The sequence below is a fragment of the Amblyraja radiata genome, chromosome 1 (assembly GCF_010909765.2).
Source record: "Amblyraja radiata isolate CabotCenter1 chromosome 1, sAmbRad1.1.pri, whole genome shotgun sequence".
Lineage (NCBI taxonomy): Eukaryota > Metazoa > Chordata > Chondrichthyes > Rajiformes > Rajidae > Amblyraja > Amblyraja radiata.
The window spans coordinates 102,989,251-103,001,692 of NC_045956.1; the positions used below are offsets into that span (position 1 = coordinate 102,989,251).

The 12,442-nt window shown below is 47.2% G+C and overlaps 1 protein-coding gene across 1 annotated transcript in view; it reads right to left on the reverse strand.

Annotated features, from left to right (window-relative positions):
* bend4 (BEN domain containing 4) overlaps nt 1–12,442 on the reverse strand; it is a 53,297-nt gene that overhangs the window by 9,184 nt on the left and 31,671 nt on the right. Inside the window, exons 2-3 of the mRNA XM_033027853.1 lie at nt 3,767–4,315; nt 2,054–2,145 (exon numbers count right to left, since the gene is read on the reverse strand). Of these exons, the coding sequence (XP_032883744.1) occupies nt 2,054–2,145; nt 3,767–4,315 (641 nt within the window). The remainder of the gene's footprint in view (nt 1–2,053; nt 2,146–3,766; nt 4,316–12,442) is intronic.

Genomic DNA, 12,442 nt, shown 5'->3' on the forward strand with positions numbered 1-12,442 from the left:
TACTTAGTACTACCAGGCAGCAAAATCCTTTCAAAATTATTGAAATTATTAAGCTTAGAGTTGCAGACACACTGAGGTTCACTAAAGTTGTAATGTGTTAATAAATCAGTTTTGTACTGCTCCCAGTTCAAGGAATCATCTATATTGTCAGTGGAGCTTGAAAAGGCTAGCGTTGATCAGAAGTGCAAAGTTGTTCCTATGGAACCATTCAGGAGCAGTCGCTGAACAGTGTTCTAACTCTGCACAAATTACAGGTCAGTCCATGACCAAAGTACTGTGTTCTGTTCTGTTCCCCACCATGTCTGAAGTGACGCAGTTATAGATAAGGTCCAGAGGAGGGCTGCACGACTGATGCCTAATCTGATGACTCAGACATACAGAGTTCTTACACTTATCACTTGTGTTTGTTGTTACACTTTATAACATAGAACAAATAAAATTAATTTGTTCACCGCACGCAAAGCTTTGAACCAAAAAATAAATCACGTGTCTAACCTTAATATCTTCATAAATATAAACCATTGCTGTCAAATGTTACACTTGTTAGTCATTGATGTCATATTTAAGAATTACGATACCTTGAACCATCATTTAAATTACAAGCAACATTTAGAAAGCCTGGGTGTATTTTTTGATAAGACTGAAAAAAAGACCGAAAGTTAACAGTGCTTAGGGGGAAAGAAATTAAGATAAACAGATCGTGCAATCTCAATGTTGAGCATCAATGTCAAAACAGACGAACTAAAAGTGAATGAACAGCAATTGCTGGAAATCTGAAATAAAGCAGATAATGCTGGAGGTTCACTGTAGTCAGTACCTGTGGAGAGAGAAACAGTGGCAATATTTCTGGGTGTCACTGGCACTCAAATGAGATGAATCTCTCCAAAGTACAGGTGCACAACCTTTTATCCGGAGTTCCGGAAACCGAAAAGCTCCGAAAACCGGACATTTTTTCCAGGATGTCGTCTGCACACCAAAGCTCGCGTTTGGCGCCAAACTTGACCCGAAACGACCCATGGTCAAATAGGTCTGTACTACTGTAGTGGCTGCCTCCTCCCCGGAGACTGGGGAGACACTTAAACATCTGTAAATCATTGCTTAAATGTTAGTCAGTTAGTTTGGAGGGCTTTTATGTGAAGGGGGGGGTGGGGGTGAAGGGGGAAACTTTAATTCTTAGTGCCCTACATGGTCGGAGAGGCGGGGAGCGGGCAATGCCTTACCGGGTCGCCGTGCAGTAAGCTCCGGAGCGCTGTGGCCGCCAACTCCTAACAACGCGGAGCTGGGGCTGCGGGTGTCCTGCCGCGGGCGGCGCCGGTTGTAGCTCCGACCCCGGCAACTCTACCCCTGGCTGCGCGGCGCTCCAAATCCAGCGCCGCCCGCGGCCGGACACCCGCAGCCCCAGCTCCGCGATGTTGGGAGTCGGAGGCCACAGCGCTCCAGAGCTTACCGCACGGCGACCCGGTAAGGCATTGCCCGCTCCCCGCTGGTATCCCAGCGCTGTGGCCGCCGCTGACTCCCAACATCGCGGAGCTGGGGCTACGGGCATCCGGCCGCGGGCCACGCTGGATTTGGAGCGCCGCGCAGCCGGGGGTAGAGTTCGCCGGGGTCGGAGCTCCAACCGGCGCCGCCCGCTGCCGGACGCCCGCAGCCCCAGCTCCGCGATGTTGGGAGTCGGCGGCCACAGCGCTCCGGAGCTTACTGCACGGCGACCCGGTAAGGCATTGCCCGCTCCCCGCCTCTCCGACCAGGTAGGGGACTAAGAATTAAAGTTTCCACCTTCACCCCCCCCCCACCACATAAAATCCCTCCAAACTAACTGACTAACATTTAAGCAATGATTTACAATGATTCCCCGGTCTCCGGGGAGGAGGCAGCCTCTCCAGACTTTTCAAGCCTCCCGTGCTACCTACCTAATCTACGCTAAAAATCTTCCATTCCGAAATCCGAAAAATTCCGAAATCCGAGAAGTGTCTGGTCCCAAGGCTTTCGGATAAAAGGTTGTGTACCGTACAAGAAATCATTGTGAACTTGGTTTTCCATGGGAAGTACTTACCTCTGGTGGCTGCTCCTCTGAGACTGGTTGAACAAGTTGGTTGTGGTGCTGAAGGACAGTCTTGTAATAATCAAGAACGGTCTGGCAGGGCACTGCATGGGAGAAAAGCATTTTGAATAATCAACTCATGGGGAAAATTGATTAAATGAAAGTGTCCATCATTCAGCAAGGCAAAATCTAAATAAGATCAAATTGTTATTTTATGGACTATCTACTTTCAATAATTGTAAGATGCTAACATATGAATTGCCGCACTCATATATTCCAACAAACACTTAACTCTCAGCAAGGAAGTCTCTGTACATAACCTCCCACCGCTGCATCAGAGGGGCCGGAACCTGGGTAAAGATTTGGAAGTTATTGCTCAAGGAACATCTGTGCAACCAAAACTGCTCTCATGCCGATAGAATGAAAATCTTGGAAGAAAGTAGAATGATATGGCTTATACTGTGAATGGTGACAAGTGCAAACATTGCAACATACATTTGCAAATCTTATAAATGAATTCTACCAGAGGTAGAAGAAATATATTGTGGCTGGACTTACCAGAATCCAATCAGCAAATATTGTTCAAAACACAAAGTGCTGGGGTAACTCAGTGGGTCAGGCAGCATCTGTGGAGAAAATGGACAGACGACGTTTCGGGTCTGGACCCTTCTTCAGACTGATTGTAATGGGGGGGGGGGGGGGGGGGGAGAAAGTTGGGAAGGGGAGGAGGAAGCAGGACAAGTTCTAGCAAGTGATAGGTGGATACAGGTGAGGAGGATTTAATTGACAGATGGGCGGAGTAAGTGGCAAAGTGACAAGTGACAGCAATACTGTGCTGCCAAGATTTGCAATCACATTGATTATTGCAAGGAACACAAGGCAATACTATCAGGGCAGACCACTCGACCCCTTAAGTCATCCCCACCACTCAATATGATCATCATTGATCTATGCTGATCTGAACTCTTCTGTGCCAATTCCCCAAAATCCCTCAACTCTTCGATCTTTGAAATGTTTGTGATTCCCAATATATTTAATGATTTGGCCTCCACTACCATTGGGAGTAGAAAACTCGAGAGATTCACTACCCTCAGAGGGAAGTGCGGCACGGTGGCGCAGCTGTAGAGTTGCTGCCTTACAGCGCTAGAGAACTGGGTTCGATCCTGACTATGGGTGCTTGTCTGTACATTCTCCCCATGATCTGCGTGGGTTTTCTCCGGGATCTCCGGTTTTCCTCCGGCACTCCAAAGACATACAGGTTTGTAGGCTAATTAGCTTGGTTTGGTTGTAAATTGTCCCTAGCATGTGTAGGATAGTGTAAGTGTGTGGGGATCACTGGTCGGCGCGGATTTGGTGGGCCGAGGGGCCTATTTCCGCAATTTATCTCTAAACTAAACAAAGGCAAAGAGAAACCAGATCATATTAAGTCAACCTGATTTTATCTTGTCAATGAATTAATGCCACTGTGTGTGCGCCAGAGGTAATACATTTGCTTGGGTACACTGCAGTCATTTAACCATGTTTTGGACTTTGTGTTTCTGTCCGAGAAAACTATTCCTGCAACAGTTATAAGCGTGAGAGTTAAATCTGAGATTTAAGATTTGTCTCAGTACCAAAACTTCCAGACTGCCTGTAAAATATTTGGTGTAAATGCAACACCATTTGACATCTGCTCTGTTGGTATGACAGCACAGCATTAGAATGGCCAGTTAGGGCTTTACACACCTGGAATGCTATCCAAGGTTTTCCTCATCTCCTCATTTTCCTGTTGAAGTAAAACTACTTCTTGTTCCAACTCTTGGCATCTCTGACAGTATCCACCCTCTTCTTCCTCCTCAGGAAACGTCGATGATGGATGAACATGGGATTCGGACGTGGCGGGGGATGTCCACCCTCCCAGGGTGTGGGTAGGAGACGTGGAAAGTGGATCCATTTCCGTCATGTGATTGCACTCGCTGTTACTCTGTGAAGGCCGGCCCCCGGCTAGGAGGTAACTCTGAAGGGAGTCAGTAAATACGCGCAGCAAGGCTGAGGTTTGATGTTTCTTCTGCACGTACTCCAATTCCATATCCGGGTTGCCTCCTGTCAGTGGCTGCACTGGGCCACTTCTGACAAGCTGGCACTGTCCTGTATGCTCTTCATAGCATCCACTCTCCCTTTTCACACTTGAAACGACTTGAGGATAGTTGGTGTCCAGAAGTTTTCCATTGTCTTTCAGGAGAGTCAGGACTCGACTGCATTGCTGTGCAAATGCGTCAAGTATTAAGCGGCTCTCTGTAATGGAACACAAAAACACATCATGCTCTATAAGTTAGCAAGAACAGAATCTCCCAATCAGTCACCACATCACCTCCCCAACCTGCTATTTTCTCCACATGCCCAATGGTCTCAATGTGGTTCTGCTGCTCCAGGCAGTGAAATGGTAAATTCTGGAGGAATGGTATGGTCATTGACACCAAACACCAACTGAAAGGAAACCCAGCACTGAATCTCACCCTCCATCCTCCCATCCAGGATGAAATGATCTGCAAAGAAAATTCTGGCCTTCCACTAACTACAATTGAACAAACACTACATAGCCATGTTGCAATTTCCCAGAGTCATACAGCATGGAAACAGGCCCTTCAGCTCAATTTGTTCATGCCGAGCAAGATGCCCCATCTAAGCTAGTCTCATTTCCCCACGCTTGGCCCATGTACTTGCTGTTATAGTATCTGCCTCAACTACCTCCTCTGGCAGCTCGTTCTATATGTCCACCTGAGAGAAAAGGATGCCCCTCAGATTTGCATTAAATCCTGTCCCTCTCACCTTAAACCTATGTCTTCTTGTTTTTGACTTGCGAAAAAAACTTTGCATTCACAGTATCTATTCACCTCATGATTTTACACGATCACCATTCAACCTGTGCCTCAAGGAATATAGTCTTAGCCTACCCAAACGTTCCTTAGGAATATTCTTTAAAATCTTCACTGTACTCTGTCTAGGTTAATGAAATCCTTCCTCTAGCAGGATGACCAAAATGGAACACAGTATTCCAAGTGTGGCCTCACTAACATCTTGTACAATTGTAATATAAGCCTGATCATAATGTTTGGGACACATGGCTTCACAGGTGTTTGTAATTGCTCGGGTGTGTTTAATTGCCTGCTTAATGCAGGTATAAGAGAGCTCTCAGCACCTAGTCTTTCCTCCAATCTTTCCATCACCTTTGGAAACTTTTATTGCTGTTTATCAACACGAGGACCAAAGTTGTGCCAATGAAAGTCAAAGAATCCATTATGAGACTGAGAAACAAGAATAAAACTAACAGAGACATCAGCTTACCGAAATCAACTGTTTGGAACATAATTGAGAAGAAAGAGAGCACTGGTGAGCTTACTAATCGCAAAGGGACTGACAGGCTAAGGAAGACCCCCACAGCTGATGACAGAAGAATTCTCTCTATAATAAAGACAGGCCCTTATGAAGCTTTTTAAAAAAAAAGGGGGGGGGGGGGTGGCATGACCGGATTACAAAAATCCTATATGAAATAATGTGCGCGCAGCACATATCACAAGCGCGTATCCTTTTGCGGCCGGGGTCCAGAGCCCTTAAGCGGGCTCTGGAAGCTCTGGGGTTTTAAATGCTCTCTGGTGCATTCTGAGCCATATTTAGGAGCATTTTTGCACCAAATTTATGAGCAATATTTCAGAAATAATTTTGGTTGTCAAGAGTAATGAGTGGGTGGAATGGGGTGATTGGGGTCATTGTTGTATACGTTTTTTTTAAATCAAGAATTGCAGTTGTCCTAGTTTTAATAATCAAGTTGTACTGTTGTAAAATGTTATGTAAAATGTAATAAAGGAGCATGCAAAAACTGCAAATAAAATATTGTAAGTTTTTGCAGTAAAGCAAACCTTTTTTTAGAAAATGTTTTGTGTGTTGATTTGATTGCCTGTTACTGTAAAGGGCCTGTCCCACTGACTCGACTTTTTCGGCGACTGCTGGCACCCTGGCATGAAAACGTGTTTGTCCTAGTTGGCTGGGTCAAAGTAAGATGTCAAGTGAGATTGCGCCCACTGCAAGCATGTCGCCCGAGCCGAGCGTTTCTCTGCCGCTCAGGCTCGTGACCAAAGGTCCCGGCTACCTCCGCAGTCAAATGGTGGGGGACAGGCGGGGTCGGCAGAGCGCCGTGAAGAGACTGGCTGCCGGAAAGGCCAAGTAGTAGAAGAACAAGACGGCGAGCGGGTGCAAAGTGGAGCCCAATGGTTTGCACAGCTCTGCCTCCGAGGAAGGCAGCAGCAGCGGGGCCAGCAGCAACACGAAGACTTACCTGGCCTCCGGCAGCTCCTAGCAGAGCGGGCAGCTGGGGCTCCCGCCTGACCGTTCATCACTCCAGCTCCTAGAGGCAGCTCAGGCCCGACTCGCTGGTCATGTACCGGCAGCAGTGCGAGTTTGTGCGGGGAGCGGCGGCCACTAGCAGCGCCCGCTGTTTCAAGCGCGGTGGCAGCCTGGTCCGGCAGCTGCTGCCCGGCTCTAGCGGCCAGGGCGACAAGCAGCAGGGGCCGGCAACGGGAGGAGCAACGCAGGAAGGGGGAGAATTAGCAGAGGGTACAGCACCCCAGGGTGCACAAGTAACCACAACAGCAGCACTACAGGGAGAAACAGCAGCCTCGCCAGCAACACCCCAGGGTGCACAAGTAACTACACCAGCAGCACCCAAGGGTGCACAAGCAACCACTCCAGCAGCACCCCAGGAAGCACCAGTCAGGGACTTAAATTGTTGAAATTCTTTGCAGCCCAGATTCTGTTTTGCTTTTTTTTCTAGTTTAGGGTGTTTTGTTTTTCTCTTTTTTTCCTTTTTATCTTTTTATATATACAAGTTCTCTTTTAAACACTTAACTCTATTTACATAGAGACAGGGTGGTCTACACTCAATGTGTATTTTGACACTGGACTCATATTTAGGTTATACCTGTTATTAATGTAATCCTGATCCCTATGTATCAATATGTTTATCTTTTTTGTTGTTTTGTTTTTGAAAAAAAACTAGTAAAAAGATTTTAAAAGAAAGGAAGCACCAGTCGCCACGTCAGCAGCATCCCAGGGTGCACAAGTAACCACGCCAACAGCGCCACGAGAAGCAGCAGCAGGTCGCCCCAAGGAGCCGCTCAAGCGGTGGGTTGGTGAAGGAGGATTACGGTGCTTGCACTCCGACCTCAGCTGCCGCTTCTCCCGAGCCTGCTCGGGCTTAAAGAGTTTTTTGAGAGGGTTGGTCAAGATTATAAATAATGATCTCCTTTTCTTTTTTATTTTATTTTATTTTCTCTATTTTCTCTCTCAACTTTCTTCATTTACTCGTTTTCTTTTTTCACACACTATATATTTCACATCTTTCTATCCTTTACTATCTAACTTCTTTTTCTTATCCTAATCTTTTTTCAATGTAACAAAAAAAAAAAAAGAAGTTGTACATAAAATGTATTATGAAAATATATATTAGGCACTTTGGTGCCATATGACTTTTTCGAGCACTGCGGACTCAAGCCTGAGGTGATCGAGAACTTTGCCAGGGAGAAGTTGGCCGCCGACGCTGCCTTCGAAAGCCTTGCCCTCAGGTTTCGCAGCTTGAAGGGCCTGTCCAACTTGAGCGACATTTTCGGCGACAGCCTGAAAAGAGGTTGTCGCATCGTGGTCAGGCCGTGACACAGATTGATGCGTGATGACGTTTGTAGTGACGCACAGTAACTCCCTGTTGCCCCTGGATTTTGGAATGTTCAAAATCCAGGGGCGACATCTGGTGTCTCATCGTGTCGTGCGCCCTGTCACACGCTTACGTATGCTGCCCTGTGGGTGACGACCGTTTAGGGTTAGGGTTGGGGGGTTAGGGACCATAGATGGGTTGTAAAATATTCTTCCTTTGTAAATAGCTCGTTCTAAGCTTCGCCCCCCCCAGTCTAGTTTCAGTCAAAAACCACTGAATCAAGCACTTGATCAAATAATCTTTATTTTGACAAAACAGAATACAGTTCAACTACTGTACCTATCCCACTGCGGGCTCGATGCTCGTATCTGCCAGATCAAGCCCTCTAGGCCTCGTTCAAACAGTGACACTCCAGAAGGTCACGCAGCCCCTAGCGCTCTCCCAGAAGATCGACATAGGACCTCGTGGCAGCTGACTTTTATAGGTCCCTGGACCTTGAGGGGCCGAACCACATTGGGGTGGTCTTTTTATAGTACAATTACAGATATCGATTAACCCCATACATAACAGACATTTCCTTAACCCAATAATACAGTGGCTAATACATTGTATAAGAAAGAAAGCTCTGGAAGGAAGCAAACAAGAACAAACATTGAAACATGTGACCTGAGATTCAAACAGTTTCTCCAAGGCTCAACAATTTGACTTATCATCAATTAACAGGATGACTGTCTTGCAACATTATTTATGCTATTTACAATGTTTTTGCAGCGGTTCAATCGAAAAGTTTGTTTGCAAAACTGCTGTACATGTTATCAATTTAAGAGAAACAGGGAGAACACCTGGACCCCTCACCATCCTGCATACTTATCTGAGCCTAGACTGGCTGGCGCCAATCAAAACTTGTAAAGTTCAACTTTCAAGGGTTAAGCAATTCTGACAAGTGCAGGGATCCTCCATTTTATGGTGTCTTTAATTTAGCCAAAATTAACACCTTCAATGCATGGATTTTACACATTAATATATTAAAATTAATACAATAAAATCAATTGTGCAAATGAAAAGATGTCTGTCCAGTTTTATTTACAGATGTATTGGTCTGCTTCCAGATCCAATCACCATCTTTAACTTTTCACAGGGATGGATTCAGTGAGCGTAGACTGAACTCCCCTCCCCCCCCCCCCCCCCCCCCCCACCATCGCTTCAAAATGGGTGGTGGGTATTTAGTGGCCGGAGCAGGTGGGTGGCACTGGTACATTGACCACGTTGCCTGTTCCCAGTTGAAAAGTCCGCAGCCTCTGGAGGTTTGGAGAAACCATTGGAAGAGAGATCTGCCTCTGGGACAACTCGTGACCAACAGTTTAGTTCCCATGAGGAGCAGGCAGAACATGGGGGTTCGAGTCCAACCCCTGGGGCCCCTGTGTCACATTTAGTTCGGAGATACAGTGCCCTTTGGCTCACCGAGTCCGCACCGACCAGCCATCCCCTGCACACTATCCCACACACGCTAGGGATAATTTATACTTATACCAAGCCTATCAACCTAGAGTTAGGGCAAGGGCTAGGGTTAGGGTTGGCGTGGGCCCAGCAGGGTGGCATGGGCCCAGCGGGGAGGGGGAGTGGCGTGGGGCTGGGGGGGGGGGGGGAGCGAGGTGCCGGGGGAGTGGCGTGGGCCCGGCCGGAGCGGCCCCTGGTGTCGGGTACACGGCCGCTGTCAGGACTGGGTTCAGATTCAGTGGTTCTCGCTCTCGCTCGGCAACGGGAGCACGGACTCCTGGACCGACCGAGGACCCGCTCCCTGGAAGCCACGCTGACCGGCGGCGATGGAAGTGATGGACCGGGCGGGCAGACACCGCAGACCCGAGCCTGGAGAAGCAGGCACCTTTTTTTTTCCAAATCATCCCGCGGGCTGGATTGGACCCTTTGCGGGTAGTTTGACACCTCCTCCCCACAACGCAATATCCTTCCACGACCCCACTCACCCAGACACGGCCTGGGGCGTCGAGGCGATGAGTGAAAATGGTGGTGATCTGATCCTGCCCCGCCAGGCCCACTGCGCACGCGCAGATAGACGGCGTCATTTTACATCGCTACTGCGTCACCGGCATCCCCCAACTGCGCAGGCGCGGATGGTCACAATTATTTTTTCCCCAAATCATCCTGCAGACTGGAACCAGAATTTCCCAAATTTTCGGGTAATTTCCTTCAAAGTGGAAAGACCGATTGCGCTCCAATTTTTATTTTCTCTCTGGATTTTTAAAATTCTGGGAAAAAAGGGGGGTGCGACCGCACCCGTTGCACCCCCCCTTCGAATGGCCATGAAAAAAAAATCCCCAAACACCTGTCCCACAGATCAGAAACACTCCTCAGGAATCAGGTGTGGATTTGTCAATGACCACTGTCCGCAGAAGACTTCATGAACAGAAATACAGAGGCTACACTGCAAGATGCAAACCACTGGTTAGCCGCAAAAATAAGATGGCCTGGTTATAGTTTGCCAAGAAGTACTAAAAGAGTAACCACTGGAAAAAGGTCTTGTGGATCAGATGAGATGTAGATTAACTTATATCAGAGTGATGGCAAGAGCAAGTATGGAGGAGAGAAGGAACTGCCCAAGATCCAAAGCATACCACCTCATCTGTGAAACACGGTGGTGGAGGTGTTATGGCCTGGGCATGTATGGCTGCTGAAGGCACTGGCTCACTTATCTTCATTGATGAATCAACTGCTAATGGTAGCAGCTCAAGTTCAAACAAATGCCTCAAAACTCATTGGCCGGCGGTTCTTTCAAGGCAATGATCCCAAACATACTGCTAAAGCAACAAAGGAGATTTTCAAAGCTAAAAAATGGTTAATTTCTGAGTGGCCAAGTCAATCACCCAATCTGAACCCAATTGAGCATGCCTTTTATATGCTGAAGAGGACTAGCCCCCCAAAACAAGCATAAGCTAAAGATGTCTGCAAATGTAGGCCTGGCAGAGCATCACCAGAGAAGACACCCAGCAACTGGTGATGTCCATGAATCACAGACTTCAAGTAGTCATTGCATGCAAAGGATATGCAACAAAATACTAAACATGACTACTTTCATTTACATGACATTGCTGTGTCCCAAACATTGTGGTGCCCTGAAATGGGGGGTCTATGTATAAACACAGCTGTAATTTCTACATGGTGAAACCAAAATGTATAAAAATGGCCTTTAATAAAATCTGACAATGTGCACTTGTGATTTTTTCTATTACAAATATCAAATTGTGGAGTACAGAGGCAAATAAATAAATGATGGGTCTTTGTCCCAAACATTATGGATATATATACTATATATTCCACTCTATCTAATTCAAAGTTGCTTATTTAAATTTTTTGAACAAATTATTTTAGAACAACAAATAACAACGCTATCTGAAGTAGACCAGAGTGTACTGCACTTCCTACATCATAAAGGATTGGTTTTGATTTGAGAGGATGTGACTCATACATTCAAGACCTAGATCAATTGATTTTTGTACATTAAGAGAATCAAGACAGATAGGGTTGGGGCAGAAAATGTTACAGAGGTAAAATTCAGCCAATAATTTATTGTCAATGGCGCTGAAAACGGGACAAAGAAGATAGGTGGATACAGGTAAAGGGGGGGGGGGGGGAGGGAGAGAGAGGGGGCTGGCATGTGATTATAAGCAGCTGATTGGACGAAAGCCAAAGATGAAAAGACAAAGGTGTGAGATAAGGACAGAAGAAGCAAAGATCTTAGAGCGGAGCAAGATAGTCCACTCGACAAAAAAGCCATAGTAGGTCATGGGTAATCTTTAGCGCCATTTCCGTAACCGGCTTCCTTCTCCACTCTAGTAACTTTGCTTTGGTCATGGCGTCTTCATATTGCTATTATTTTACCAAGTACCACACAAATCGTCTTTTTTTTGGTCCTCTTAGCCTCTAGTGTAAAACCTCACATCGTCCCCTCCCTCTCTCTCTCTCTCTCTCTCTCTCTCTCTCTCTCTCTCTCTCTCTCTCTCTCTCTCTCTCTCTCTCTCTATCTCTCTCTCTCTCTCTCTCTCCCTCTCGCTCGCTCGCTACTTTATCTCTGCGTTTCATTTCTATCTCTCCGTCTGTCTACCTCTCCCCGACCCACCCGCTCCTCTCTCTCCTCTCACGGCCTTGCGTTCTAACCCGCTTGTCCCCACAGTTCTCTCTCTCTTCTCCCCCAATATCTCCCTTAACCTCTATCTTGTTGTCTCTCGTTCTGACACCGTCCTTTCCCTCGCTCTTCCCCCCTTCTCCTCCCCACTCTTTCTTTCCATGACCTCTCTCCACTCCCCTGTCTCGCACTGTCCACCTTCGCCTCTTCCTATTGTCCATTCTTCCCTCCCTCTCCCTTCTCTCCCCTTCTCACTCCTCTCTCCTTCCCCGTCTCTGTCCCCCTCTCTCCTTTCTACGCTTTCTCCCCCTTCCTCTCTCCCTCCTCTCTCTCACCTTCCCTCCCTCTCTCTCCCCTTTCTCCCCGCCCTCTCTTCCCCCTCTCTCTCCCTCTCCTCCTGTCGGCTTCCTCCTCTTCCCTCCCTCCCTCTCTCACTCTCTCCCTCCCTGCCTGCTCCCTCTCCCTTCCTCTCTCGCACTCTCTCTCCGCTCTCTGTGACAAAGATCATAGATGCATTGTGAGTTACCTCACACTCCCCAGTGAGATGATTCCTCGTGTGTTTGTTTACCCCTCTCTGCGC